The 14,876-nt window shown below is 45.2% G+C and overlaps 1 protein-coding gene across 1 annotated transcript in view; it reads left to right on the top strand.

Annotated features, from left to right (window-relative positions):
• The first annotated feature begins 4,470 nt into the window (after window positions 1–4,470).
• Window positions 4,471–14,876, top strand: part of fat4 (FAT atypical cadherin 4) — a 381,091-nt gene continuing 370,685 nt past the window's right edge. The window contains exon 1 of the mRNA XM_043674087.2: window positions 4,471–10,627. Coding sequence (XP_043530022.2) covers window positions 8,429–10,627 — 2,199 coding nt within the window. The 5' untranslated portion in view covers window positions 4,471–8,428. The remainder of the gene's footprint in view (window positions 10,628–14,876) is intronic.

Genomic DNA, 14,876 nt, shown 5'->3' with positions numbered 1-14,876 from the left:
ATTTCTCGGACACATTACTCAAGAACACGGCACCAGGGCAGATCAAATGCAGACAAAAGCCACCAGTGAATTGAAGGCACCAAAAATGACATACTTAGGCATGGCAAAGAAACTGGGCATGTTATTCAGCTGGTCTTACCCAATCCCATAAGACCAACAGAGGTGTTGGAGTTAGGTGTATACTGAAACTTTTGAAATTATTAAAAAGAAGTTACTTCCTACTGGTGTTCTCACATATTACATGCAGGCGTATTCATTATTGATGTGACAGATGCATCATTGATGGAGCAGTTTTTATTCAACAGCAAACTGATGGAACATGTAAAACAGCTTATTTTGTATTGAGAGTTTTGACAGATTAAACAGAGGTACAGATGCATAGAGAAGAAACTATTAGCAGTTAGCTGGGCAGGTGAAAGGTTTGCTTACTAGCTTGTGGGACTGAAATTTCAGATTGAAATGTGCCATAAACATTTGCAAAAGCTACCAGGCTTAAAAGAAAGCTCAAAATTGTTCCAAAACAAACAAAGCTAATGAGATATGACAATACCATAGTCCATGTTCTGAGGAAGGGTCCCGAGAATGGAAACGTTAACTTTGATTTGTCCCTGGAGATGCTGCAAGACCTGTTGAGCTTAGCAGCAATCATTTTTTGTTTGGAATATTGTAAGAACTTTTGGGCCCTATATCTAAGGAAGGAGGTGTTTCAGAGGAGGTTTACAAGAATGATTTTGCAGATGAAGGGCTGTTCATATGAAGCGCAGTTGAGAACTTGGATTTATACTGGACAGCGTTTAGAAGGTTGGGGAGTGAGGATCTGATTGAAACTTACAGAATACTGAGAGGCTTGGACAGAGTGGATGTGGAGAAAATGTTGCTATTGGTAGGAGAAACTAGGACCTGAGGGCACAGCCTCAGAGTGAAGGGATGACCCTTTAGAACTGAAATGAGAAGGAGTGTCTTCAGCCACAGGATTGTGAGGCTGTGGAACTCACTCCCACAGAAGACTGTGGGGGCCAAGTGACCGCACGGATTTGAGAAAGAGATAAATAAGCTCTTGATTAGTATGGGGATCAAGGGTTACAGGGTGAAAGCAGGAGAATGGGATTGAGAAACATATCAGCTATGATCGAATGGCAGAGCAGACTTGATGGTTCTAATGTCAAGAGTTTGGTGCTAGTCAGGCAGCCTCCTTCATCAGGAAGGGCTTTTGTCCGAAATGTCGATTATCCTGCTCTTCGGATGCTGCCTGACCTGCTGAGCTTTTCCAGCACCAGAGTCTTGACTCTGATCTCCACCATCATCAGTCCTCACTTTCTCCTCCTTGATGGTCCTAATGGCCTAATTCACTTAAATATCTTAAGGTCTTATGGAGACACCTGGTTTAGAACACAACCCTGGGGCAAACATAACCTCTCCAGATGACAATAAGGTAAAACAAATGGAGAGAAGTCACAGAACAATGAAACAAAGGAAGTATAACTTTAGACATGGGATTAAAACTCTGTCAACCTTAAAACCAGAGCAGCAAGTCTGATTAAAGGACATGAACTCAGAAACCACACTCATCAGTAAAGCAGATGAAGGCAGGAGATTGGGATTGGGAAACATATCAGCTATGATTGATTGGCAGAGCAGACTTGAAGGTCCTAATGTCGAGAGTGTGGTGCTGGTCAGGCAGCCTCCTTCATCAGGAAGGGCTTTTGCCCGAAATGTCGATTCTCTTGCTCCTCAGATCTCATATTGTCAGAATGCCTGAAAGGATATTCAGGGAGAATGGGAAGGAATTGATTTTACTTAGACCAAGCAAAGTGAAAATATATATTTGTATATATACTATATATATGTATAGAATCAAGGACAGACATACTCACACTGGAGCAGATCGTGTCCAGAATGGGGCAAAACTGGGGATGGTGATAGTGGGAACCATAATGTTAATGGTAACTGCAAAGACTATATTAGTAAAATCCTGGAATAATGGAGACTGTAAAGGCAGAAACTTCAGGGGAGAAAAGGACAGTGAGTTTTTAAAAATCAAGAGAGGCATGAATAGAGTGAATAGCCAAGGACTTTTTTCTCCCAAGGGGAAGGTGAGTCCAAAACTAGATGGCTTAGGATTAAAGTAACAGGGGTAAGATTTAAAAGGGACCTTATGGGCAACATTTTCATGCAGAGGGTGGTGGGTGTGTGGAATGAGCTGTCAAAGGAAGTGGTGGAGGCTGCTACAATAACATTTAAAAGGCATTTGTACAGGTACATGAATAGGAAGGGTTTAGAGGGATATGGGTCAAATGCTGGCAAATGGGACTAGACTTATTTAGGGTATCTTATTGGCAGGGATGAATTGAACCTATGACTACGTAACTGGTGACATAAGTGAAAGAGAAGACAGAAGACGAGCATGTGAAGACAGTGATCCGAGAAACCACACTGGACAGCTGCATTTGATAACATACAGATATAAATAAAAGAGCATTACATTACATCAAGAGTGAAAGAGACTTATTTAGAGATGAGGAGCTAACAGTCTCAGATACAGTAACTGCTGCGCAGTTACCCACAGCTTTGAGATACTTCAGACCCAATATTCTGATGTGCAGGGAGAAAGTTGTCTTAAATCACAAGGTAAAGCAGTTATTCTCTCAGAATTCAGGGAACCCTCTGGGGTTTTGGCTAGATAGTTGCTTCATTTGTGTTTGGCAGTCACTACTGATACACTCTTGCTGCTGCACCTTTATAAACTGCCTGGATGCCTCTATTAGCACTTGGTAATGACTGGGTAATTCATCTCAGTACTGAAACTCTGTAAAACCACAGACTTTCTCCCTCAGGGTCCACTGGAAATTCTCTGTCACTGCCATTCATTTTCAGACATGCTGGGCTCAGTGCTGAATCCCACTCTCATGTAACTCAGTCTCTCACCATTTGTAACCTTCCAGTAAATCTTCTCTCACCCTCTCTGTGTCAGTAACACCCTTTTTAAGGTATCAGTAAGGCAGTCGACAAGGTTCCCCATGGAGACTGATTAGCAAGATTAGATCTCATGGAATACAGGGAGACCTAACCATTTGGATGCAGAACTGGCTCAAAGGTAGAAGACAGAGGGTGGTGGAGGGTTGCTTTTCAGACTGGAGGCCTGTGACCAGTGGAGTGCCACAAGGATCGGTGCTGGGTCCACTACTTTTCATCATTTATATAAATGATTTGGATGTGAGCATAAGAGGTACAGTTAGTAAGTTTGCAGATGACACCAAAATTGGAGGTGTAGTGGACAGCAAAGAAGGTTATCTCAGATTATAACGGGAGCTTGATCAGATGGACCAATGGGCTGAGAAGTGGCAAATGGAGTTTAATTTAGATAATTGTAAGGTGCTGCATTTTGGGAAAGCAAATCTTAGCAGGACTTATATACTTAATGGTAAGGTCCTGAACAAAGAGACCTTGGAGTGCAGGTTCATATCTCCTTGAAAGTGGAGTCGCAGGTAGATAGGATAGTGAAGAAGGCGTTTGGTATGATTTCCTTTATTGGTCAGAGTATTGTGTACGGGAGGTGGGAGGTCATGTTGCGGCTCTACAGGGCATTGGTTAGGCCACTGTTGGACTATTGCGTGCAATTCTGGTCTCTTCCTGTCGGAAAGATGTTGTGAAACTTGAAAAGGTTCATAAAAGATTTACAAGGGTTGGAGAATTTGAGCTATAGGGAAGGGGTTGAATAGGCTAGGGCTGTTTTCCCTGGAGCTTCGGAGGTGAGGGGTGACCTTATAGAGGTTTATAATATCATAAGGGGCATGGATAGGATAAATAGACAAAGTCTTTTCACTGGGGTGGGGGAAGTCCAGAACTAGAGGGCATAGGTTTAGGCTGAGAGGGGAAAGATATAAAAGAGACCTAAGGGCAAACGTTTTCACACAGAGGGTGGTACATGTGTGGAATGAGCTGCCAAAGGAAGTGGTGGAGGCTGGTACAATTGCAACATTTAAAAGGCATCTGGATGGGTATATGAATAGGAAGGGTTTGGAGGGATATGGGCTGGGTACTGGCAGGTGGGACTAGATTGGGTTGGGATATCTGGTTGGCATGGACGAGTTGGACTGAAGAGTCTGTTTCCGTGCTATACATCTCCATGACTCTATGAGTTGAAAATTGATCATTTTACTTCATGCAGGGATCTAACCAAGATTTCATCAATGACCAGTTGCATTAATGTAGCTCTTTTCTATTTTTTTCAAGGTATATGGGCATCACTGGCAATCCCAACATTTATTGATCATCCCCACTTATCTTTCAGGAGGTCATGCTGAGATACATTATTAAACTGCTGGATGATTAGATTAGATTCCCTCCAGTGTGGAAACAGGCCCTTCGGCCCAACAAGTCCACACCGACCCTCCGAAGGGTAACCCACCCAGACCCATTTCCCTCTGACTAATGCATCTAAAACTATGGGCAATTTAGCATGGCCAATTCACCTGTCCTGCACATCTTTGGACTGTGGGAGGAAACCAGAGCACCCAGAGGAAACCCGCACAGATGCAGGGAGAATGTGCAAACTCCAAGCATACAGTCACCCGAGGCTGGAATCGAACTTGGGTCCCTGGCGCTGTGAGGGAGCAATGCTATCCACTGAGCCATCATCCTGCTGCAATCCATCTCGTGTGGGTATTTCAGCAGTCCTTTTACGAAGGGAGGATCAGGGTTTTGGCTCAGTGATAGTGAAGGAATTGGGACATAGTTACAAGTCAGGATGGTATGGTTTAGAGGGGAACGTGCAGGTAGTGGTGATCCTATACTTCTGCTGCCCTTGCCTTCTAGTGGTAGAGGTCGTGGGATTGGAAGGTGCCTTGGTGAGTTCCTGTAGGGCCTTATTTAAATGGTACACATTGTTGCCACTGTGCATTGCTGGTGGAGGGAATGAATATTGAACTGAGGTGTTGATCAAGTGAACTGCTGTTGAACTTGCTGAGTTTTATTGCAGCCACAGTGACTTGGCAAGTGGAGAGTATTCCATTCAAATCCTGAGTCATTCCATGATGTTGTAAAATATCTCTGTAAATCCTCGGTTTAAAAATGTAAAGATGTCGAATTAACTTATAAACAAATCTACAATTACTTCTGCATGTGGTAGGGATGTCCGAACTCAACCATCTTTTGCCTGAAGAAATGGTGGATTTTGAAAACACATTTGATAATGTAATGTATATAAAGCTACTTAATGGGATGTGGTGTTGGGATGATATATTAACATGGATAGAGGATTGGCTAACTAATAGAAGACAGAAAGTTGGGATAAAGTGGGGTGGGGTGTTTTCAGAAAGGCATCCCGTAACTAGTGGAGTGCCACAGGGATCAATGCTGGGGCCACAATTACTTACAATATACATTCATGACTTGATGAACAAAGTGATTACACTATCGCCAGGTTTGTGGAAGACACAAAAATAGGTGTGAGTCTTTGATAGAGATATTAACAGATTATGCAAGTAGGAAATGTAATGTGGGATAAAGTGATTGTGCAGGAAGAATAGTGAAGGCAAATTTCATTTAAATGGAGTAAGACTGCAGAAAGCTATAGCACAGAGAGATTTGGGGTTACTGGGCATAAAACAAAACTAGCATCCAAGTTCAGGGGGTAATAGGAAAGGCAACGGAATATGGGCCTTTATTTCAAAATGAGTGGAGAAAAACAATGGGGAAGTCTTGCTAAAGCTTTGCAAAGCACATCTAGAGTATTGTTGAATAACTTTGGTCCCCTTATCTAAAGAAAGGCATAGTGGCATTGGGAGCAATCTAGACACGGTTCACTTGGTTGATTATGAGTTTGGAGTGACTATCTTATGAAGAGAAGTTGAGCAGGTTGGGTCTGTACTCCTTGGAGTTTAGAAGAATCTGAGGTGACCTCATTGAAACATACAGATGCTTAGACAGCTTGAGAGGGCACATTTGTCTCCCATTGTGGGAGAATCTAGAATGAGAGAACATAATCTCAGAGCAAGGGTTCACCCATTAAAGGCAGAGGATCATGAATCTGTGGAATTCTTTACCATAGAGCACTGTGGCGGCTAGGTGGTTAAGAATATTCAAACCTTTCAATTAATAAAATAATCAAAGGGTTATGGGGAAAAGGCAGGAAAGTGAACTCAATGATTATCAGATCAGCTATGATCTTATAGAAAGATGAAGTAAACTCAATGGTCAAATGACCCATGTCTACTCCTAGGTCTTATGGTCATACAATCATCTTATATGACTTGTCTCCTGGATGACCCAGCTCTGATTGTGTGCTTATATCATCTAACTATATGCCTGGGTTTAAGCTGCAAGCTTTGAAATGATGCCCTGTACACCCAAGTCCAGTTTATGATCATTCTGTACAGGATAAAAACAGTGTAAATGTGCTTATTCATCACATGGGGAGGATATTCGTGCACAGTAAATGATGGGACTAGAAATCCATTGCTCGCTGGATATAAGCACCTTTTCCAGTTGTAAAGAATGAACTGAAGTAAACAAGATCTGGAATGTCCACCAAGGCCTTGTTCTGTGACATTTCGAGAGCAAAGATGTAATTAGCAACTTCACATGGTGTTGGACTGGCGAAACTTGATAAAGCCCCTCAGGACATTCAGGCCTGACATGTTCCAGCTCCTCTGTTATGTTGCTTCTCAGCCCAAGGAGATCATCCCTATTTGCCCAAAAATGATCCAAAAGTATCCAACCTTTAACAGCTGGATGGCCCAAGCAAGATGTTTGCAAAACTGTGGACAGTTTAGCCAAGCATCATTTTGTGCTTGACTATTTACCTCATCACTCCTGGGCGATGCCTTTCTCTCCTCTATTGGCAGTCAATAAATACCTTGAGATGCGCGAAATTACATTTAAATTTAGCTTCTGCCCACCTGCTTAATATAGCATAAGATTGTAAAATCGTGGGAGCAAAACGCCCAGGACAAGAATGCCGAGTGCCAGCGCTGCACTTTAACATCACTAAACCGCTGTTCTTTGAGCAACACACTGGAGGACGCTGTTGTATCACGTACAGATCACTGTTCAGCTGAGCTGGGAAATGCCTCATTAACAGACAGAAATGCCGCACTAAATAACCCATGTTTTCACAACATGGTAGTGTAAGCGTCAGAAACCTGGCTCTGGTTTATTATAAAATCCACATTCTTTGAGACGTTTTAACTATTTCTCACAATTTGGCCGTTCTTCATCAATCATCCTCCGAAAATAGCCAAAGTCGGTCTTTTGTTCGGCTACTTTTAAAAGGGAGTTCGATGGGGTTTTTTTTTGTCTTTAATAAGAGTGTGTCCTGCACAATTAAAAGTTTAGACGGACTCTTGTTTTTTCGGGTAAAGGCTGACACGGATTTAAAAAGGGCGTAACAATTGACAACTCAAACCGAATCAGATTGTAAGGCAGCTCCGGGTCAACTCCAACAGCTGAGAGTTTGACACCTTTCCGTTGCTTGAATAAAAACTATGTGAAGCACGTCTCTCTCTTGTTCACATTCAACTACCATCTATCAAAGTGTAAGACAGCTTTCTGCTCTGAGAACATAGCTGAAGTCCATCGTAGCAATGCAGCGCACTATTTACATTTTACATTGGGACGGGATGAGAGTGTGGACTTTCCCTTTAAAAAAAACAACTAGTAACTCCCTTCCCCCTTATGAAACGCTGAAGCCTTGGACTTAAACACATTATGTACAGCCCACTTGCACACCAGCCAGGACCGCAAATCCCTGGAGTTATTCCTGGTAACCAGCTAACGGTTCCAAGCACACTTTAGCTACGCCCCCTTCCTCCTCATTTTTACCCCTCAGCTCGAAAGTCAGCTCAACCTAACTTGCCCAGTGGGTGGGGTGTCACTCATTGTGATCGACAGGGGCATCGACCACAGGAGGGGGCAGCTCGGTGTGGGACAGGGCGGAGTGGGACACCAGCACCAACCAATGGGAAGCGCGGTGGCTGCAAGTTTGGGAGGGGGGGGGGGGTGGAAGGCGGGCTGAGCTTTCCTGTGCTCTGGAGTTTGGTTGCGTTGGGAGTGAGAGTGTGAGAGAGAGCAAGATCCCGGAGAATGAGCAAAACCAGTCATGTCTTTCCTGGTGCCAGAGCGAACGCGGCAGTGCGCTGAAACAGCATCCGAGCGCCCTCTCTTCCCACTACAGGCTGCGAGTTAAATCATAACACGAACACACGACGGCTGCATTTAAGAAGAAGAGTTGGACTAGGTCAAAACAAAAGTTCACAGAAACTTTTGCACAAGCAGCTTTTGAGAGAGAGAGAGAGAAGGGACTTATGAAACGCATAAAAAAAGTTTGATATCTGAAAGAAGCCTGGACAGTTAGCCTCTGGTGGGATCTCCCACCCACCTCCCTGACTTTACTCAGGTTTGATGCCTTTTGGACTGAGTAGACTGCGCCATGCTGGGTAACTCTCTCGGCGTCTTGCTGCTGCTGCTGGGCTGGTGCTGGGATGCCTCCCGGGCGAACCAGCTGCGCCAAGTGTTCGAGGTGGCGGAGGAGCAACCGGCGGGCACGGTGGTGGGGACCATCCTGACCAAGCCCGAGTTCACCTACCGCTTCAGCGAGCGGCACCCCTTGTTCTCCATCAACGCCAGCTCAGGTGTCATCTGCACCAGCTCGGTGATCGACCGCGAGTCGCTGCCGGCGGACGTGGTCAACCTCGTGGTGCTGTCCAGCCAGCCCACCTACCCCACCGAGGTGCGCATCCTGGTGCGGGACATCAACGACAACACGCCGGTCTTCCCGGAGCCCAGCATCGTGGTGACCTTCCGGGAGGACGCCAGCGGCGGCCGCCGGGTCATCCTGGACACGGCGACCGACGCGGACACCGGCTCCAACGGGGTGGACCACCGCTCCTACCGGATCGTGCGGGGCGACGAGGGGGGCCGCTTCCGCCTGGACATCACCGTCAACCCGAGCGGCGAGGGCGCCTTCCTGCACCTGGTGTCCACCGGCGCCCTAGACCGGGAGTCGGAGCCGCTGTACCGGCTGCTGGTGGAGGTGGAGGACCGGGGGCTCCCCAGGAGGTTCGGGTACCTGCAGGTCAATGTCACGGTGCAGGACACCAACGACAACCCGCCCAGCTTCGTGCGCTCCCAGTACCGGGCCAGCATCTACGAGGATGTGGCGGTGGGCTCCAGTGTGCTGAGGGTATCCGCTACCGACCTGGACCAGGGTCTCAACGGGGAGGTGATGTACTCGGTGGACGAGGGCAGCCCGTTCCAGATGGAGCCCCACACCGGGGTGCTGACGGTCCGGGAGCGCCTGGACTACGAGAGCAAGAGGAGCTACTCGCTGGTGATCCGAGCCCGGGACAGCGGTAACCCGCCCCTGAGCGGCCGGGCCGAGGCCACCGTGCAGCTGCTGGACGTCAACGACAACGAGCCGCTGGTGAGGTTCCGCTACCTGCCCGCCAGCTCCCGGTACGCGGCGGTGGACGAGAACGCGCCCGCCGGCACCGTGGTCGCGCTGCTGACCGTCAGCGACGCCGACTCGTCTGCAAACGGCAACGTCTCGGTGTCGATCCTGGGCGGCAACGAGCAGCGTCACTTCGCGGTGCAGCGCTCCCCGGTACCGGGGCTCAGCCTGATCAAGGTGGCCAGCCCGCTGGACCGGGAGCGCATCCCCTCGTACAACCTGAGCGTGTCGGTGTGCGACCACGGCGTGCCGCTCGCCCGCAGCTCCCTCGCCAGCTTGCTCATCTTCGTCAACGACATCAACGACCACGCCCCGGTGTTCGAGCGCTCCCGGTACCGGGTGGAAGTGGCCGAGGACGTGCCGGTGGGCAGCTACATCGGCGGCATCTCGGCCACCGACGGCGATTCGGGGCTGAATGCCCGGCTCCGTTACTCGCTGGTGTCCGGTAACCGGTTGGGTTGGTTCCAGCTGAGTGAGGACAGCGGGCTGGTGACCAGCGCCTCCCGGTTAGACCGGGAGACCAGCTCCGAGGTCACCCTCAACATCAGCGCCCGGGACCAGGGTGTGCAGCCCCGCACCTCATACACCACCCTGAGCATCACCATCCGTGATGTGAACGACCAGGCTCCCGCCTTCCCCCGCCGCTCCTACCGTTACTCGGTGCCCGAGAACTCCCCTCCCGGTACCGAGCTCGCCATCTTCACCGCCCTGGACAAGGACCTGGGCGCCAACGGCACCGTCCGCTTCCTCCTGGACCCCGACAGCCCGGCCCGGTACCGTGACCTCTTCCGACTGGACCCGGTCTCCGGCCGCCTCACCTGTCTCACCGAGCTGGACCGGGAGGAGCACGCCGAGTACACCCTGTCGGTGCAAGCCCGGGATAAAGGCAACCCGCCGCTCTCCTCGGTGGTCCCGGTGAGCGTCACCGTGCAGGACGTGAACGACAACCGGCCGACCTTCTACCCGGTGCAGTACTTCGCCAGCATCAGAGAGAACGAGCCGCCCGGGACCTACATCACCACCGTGTCGGCTGCCGACCCGGACTTAGGCACGAACGGCACTGTCAGGTACTCTATCACAGCGGGGGACACCCTGAGCTTCCAGATTAACCCACACACCGGGGTCATCTCCACCAGACTTTCACTGGACCGAGAACAGAAGACAGCTTACCAACTCCAGGTATGAGACTGTGGTAAAACTAGACTGTCAGCTGTTTATCTTATGTTTTAAAGTTGTTTTGTTCCAACAAACAAACGCATATTAAAGAGGTAAGGAATAGAAATCAGTGCAATAGATTATAGGTCAGTATGTAGATTATATTCAGTATAAAAGCCAATGTAGCAATTTCATGGTGACCAGCCTGATTATACCCACTGTAAAGTGAAGACAGAGTTTGCACCAGGGTCACTGTGAACTGGGATCCGCTAAGATTAGTGCGAACAGACAGCCCAACTTTAAAACTCCGGTCTCAAGGACACACAGCCACAGCTGTTGTCCCGCTCTCCCCCCCCCCCCCCCCCATCCTGGCTACTTTTGGAATAGCTCCAAACATATTTTCAAGGTATGTTGTTCTGAGCATGTGCAGAATACTTTTTCATAATTCTCCGTGGAAATTATCCAGAAACAGGCATTATAATTTTCTCTGAATGTTATATCGTGTGCCAGAAACTACTTCAGTCAGAGATTAAAAACTGATTTGTTTGGGGATGTCGGACAACTGAGAAGAAGGGACTTGGAAATTCAAAGATAACTTCTGTGCTATTAATCTTAGCTTTGAAGAACTTGTTTCGTTACTGTTGCTTTTACATTTTAGTTACTGGCCTTTTCCAGTGTGGCGTCTTAGTATGGTTCAACAGCAAGTTGTACTGGTTAAATCTTCTGATTTACACTCACTCCTTTCAATGTCTTGGTTGGCTGAGATAATGTGTGCTCATATGAAAATTTATAGCAGTCTGTGAGAAACAGCAACAGAACAGCGATATGCTCACTCAGTAGAGTATGAAGCTGGTCATTCGTGTAAAAAAAAGCACAAAGTCAAATTCATAAAAAAGACATTTCTTTTTTGTGATGTACAGTATATGACAACTTTGCCTGTAATTCGATCCTCAATGATGACTTTGCACCATGTACCATCTGAGAGGATCCACAGATATCCTGCTTCCAGACCACCACTAATGTTGACGTTGGCCTGTTGCCAGAAAATATACTGCCTGCTAGTGTTCATCTGATTTTTCCATCTCATTTCCAGACAGATGCTCCACTTGGCATCCTTCATGGAGAATTAACAAAATTGGGTGCTCAAAAGTTGGTAGGAAGTTGAACCTCCAACAGTTCACCCTCTATGGTGCTCCTATAATCACTAGTGTGATCTATCTATATGACTTTAGCATGCTGAGATAAGGGTTTTGTTTGATTGCATTTTCTGCATTAAATACTTAGAGAAAATGAGATAACTGCGAAATGAGCAGGAAATTGACACCCTTACTGGTTAAGTTCTTACTTGATATAATATGTTGTTTCCTTGGATACAATTTCTACACTTCCATGGTGGCATTCTGGTATCTCTTTGAAATGACTATTTTTTTCCATTTATTGTTGAGGGATATTATATCCAATGCCTCAACTCAAACTAGCTGGTTCAGTGCAGGCTGGGCTAGAAGTAGAATGCATATCTCTAACAAAAGGTAAAAACAAGGACTGCAGATGTTGGGAACCTGAGTCTAGATTAGAGTGGTGCTGGAAAAGCACAGCAGGTCAGGCAGCATCCGAGGAGCAGGAAAATCAACGTTTCATTTGGCTTTTGCCTGAAACATCGATTTTCCTGCTTCTCGGTTGCTGCCTAATCTTCCGTGTTTTTCCAGCACCACTCTAATCTAGACCCTATCTCTAACAAACACAGACACTAAGAGATTATTATTTTTGAAATGCAATTAAGTACCACACTGAGTCTGGATCTAATAACGAAACACCAGTTCCTCAGTTTTGGAAAACTAGGTGCTAATCCACTGAGTTGTCACAAAGGATTTCTTTCAAACAAATTGTTAACTTCTCCAAATTTAACAGTTACTAATTCCACTCATCTTTTTGAGTATGGTTTATAATGCTTATTTCTAGAAGGGGCTTCCTCATTCCCGATTCCTCAACACCCTAGTGAATACTTGAAATCAAAGGGATGGCTGCATGGAAGCTGAAAGAGCTGAAATTAAGCACTTCATCACAGGGGGAATGCAAGAATGTTGCCAAGCCACAGTTACACAACTCTTAACATCTCGTTATAAATTGCATTGAAGGAGGTCTAGATTGGGTTTTTCTTCTTGGTTGCAGAAAGTTCAGTGTCCAGAGAAATCTAAATGGTCAGGTGAAGGAAATAAAATGGAGAAATTTTGTGCAATTAAAAAAAAATATGTATAACCAGAGTCATTTTTTTTTCTTAGATTTATGCTACCACAGACATTTTGAAGTGAATATTCAAAATTCATCCAAAACCTCAAAGCAGTGTACAAAAGGACATAAGAATCAGGAACAGCAAGAGGCCATCTGGCCCCTCGGGCCTGTTCCGCCATTCAATAAGATCATGGATGATCTTTTTGTGGCCTCAGCTCCACTTATCTACCCTCTCACCATAACCCTTAGTTCCTTTACTGTTCAAAAATACATCTATCTTAGCATTAAAAACATTTACTGAAGTAGCGTCAACTATTTCACTGGGCAGGGATTCAATAGATTCACAGTCCTCTGGGTGAAGAATTTCCTTCTTAATTCAGTCCTAAATTTGCTTCCCTAATTTTGCGGCTATGCCCTCTTGCCGAGTTCCACCTACCAGTGGAAACATCTATGTCTATCCTATCTATTCCCTTCATAATTTTGTATGTTTCTATAAGATCCCCCTTATTCTTCTAAATTTCAATGAATATACTCCCATTCTACTCAGTGTCTACTAATAAGCCAACCCACCCAACTTCAGAATCAACTTAGTGAACCTCTTCTGCACCCCCTCTTGTGCCAGTACATCCTTTCTCAAGTACAGAGACCAAAACTGCATGCAGTACTCCAGGTGTGGCCTCATCAGCATTAAGTAATAAGTTGGGAAATATTTGCATAAGGAATGTGAAAAATCTGGTCATGTAAGAGCAAAATAAATAATTACATCATTCACAAAAGATGCACAATGATTTTGTAAAGCAAAGGAAGAATACAAATACCCAAGGATTGCAAATCAAAACCCTATGCTAATTTTCTTGTCTCTTGAGTACAGTGGTTTAATTCAAGCACTGATTTAGTTTAGAATCCAAATTCCTGTAAGAAAGCTTAACTGACCAGATTTTTCACATTCCTTATACAAATACTTTGCAACTTATTACTTAATGCTAGGGTACTATTTGAACATAAGTGAATAATGCTAAACTATATTCATGTTCTCTGTTACTTGGAATGCTGACACCATAATTTGGCAAATGTATGCTCCCTGCTACTTTAACATAGTTATTGCTAAAAGAGAATAAGAGATGAGTTGTACTGGAAAATTTTAACTTCCAAAACTTGAAGTCATACGCTAAAGAAGTATCTTTTCAGTGCTTATGATGTTGAGATGAACCTCTTATATTTTTCATTTTGACTACCATTTTAGTAAGCATGTTGTCCATTTCTTCATTAAAGAAACGATCTACAGACATTTTAGTATATTTAATCTTAATTTAAAAAAAAAGTTTCAAGCCTTTCATTTGCACAGGCCTCATTATTATTTGAGATTTTCCTCCGATTAGAAGTGGAAGGTGATTCTCTGGTTTTCACCTGCTTTACTTAAAGTGTTAGCATGCATTAAAATTATATTGAATGTTACATTAGTTTTAGGAAACATGCCTAAAGAGTCAATAAATTATATCAACAATTTTATTTTGTTTTAAAATTATTGAATTAGTTTTTGTATTCACTTAATTTGTTGGAAAGGCTACAGTTAACAGTTTCTGAGATGACCAAGCTGGAGGTAGATGTCAGGCAGAGTTGGACTGGCATTTCCTATTCTGTGTTCCAACATGGGTGAAGTAAAAATATAAATTACAGTCACTTGATATTATACCTGTACACATGGAACTATTCCTAATCTCAAAACATAAATCGTGTTTGTGGTAATTAAGAATTTATTTTGTATGGACCTCCCTGAATACTGTCTTTATTCATTCCTGATGTGTGAATATTATTGTAAAAGCCAGCATTTATTGCCCATTCCTAATTGTCCTTGTAAATGTGTCAATGAAACTCTCTCTTCAACCACTGTGTTCTATGTGCTCTTAGGGAGGGAGTTCTCAAATTCTGATCCAGCCACAGTGAAAGAAAGGCATTAATTCTGTAGCAGGATGAAGTCTGAAACGGTATTTGTATGTGATAGTATTCCCATGCAACTGCTGATCAGATCTCGTGGGGAGTGAGG

Source organism: Chiloscyllium plagiosum, unplaced genomic scaffold (assembly GCF_037043375.1).
Source record: "Chiloscyllium plagiosum isolate Xiang-an unplaced genomic scaffold, Cpla_swu_hap1 HiC_scaffold_36, whole genome shotgun sequence".
Taxonomy (NCBI): Eukaryota; Metazoa; Chordata; class Chondrichthyes; order Orectolobiformes; family Hemiscylliidae; genus Chiloscyllium; species Chiloscyllium plagiosum.
This window is presented reverse-complemented; position numbering and strand designations above follow the sequence as displayed.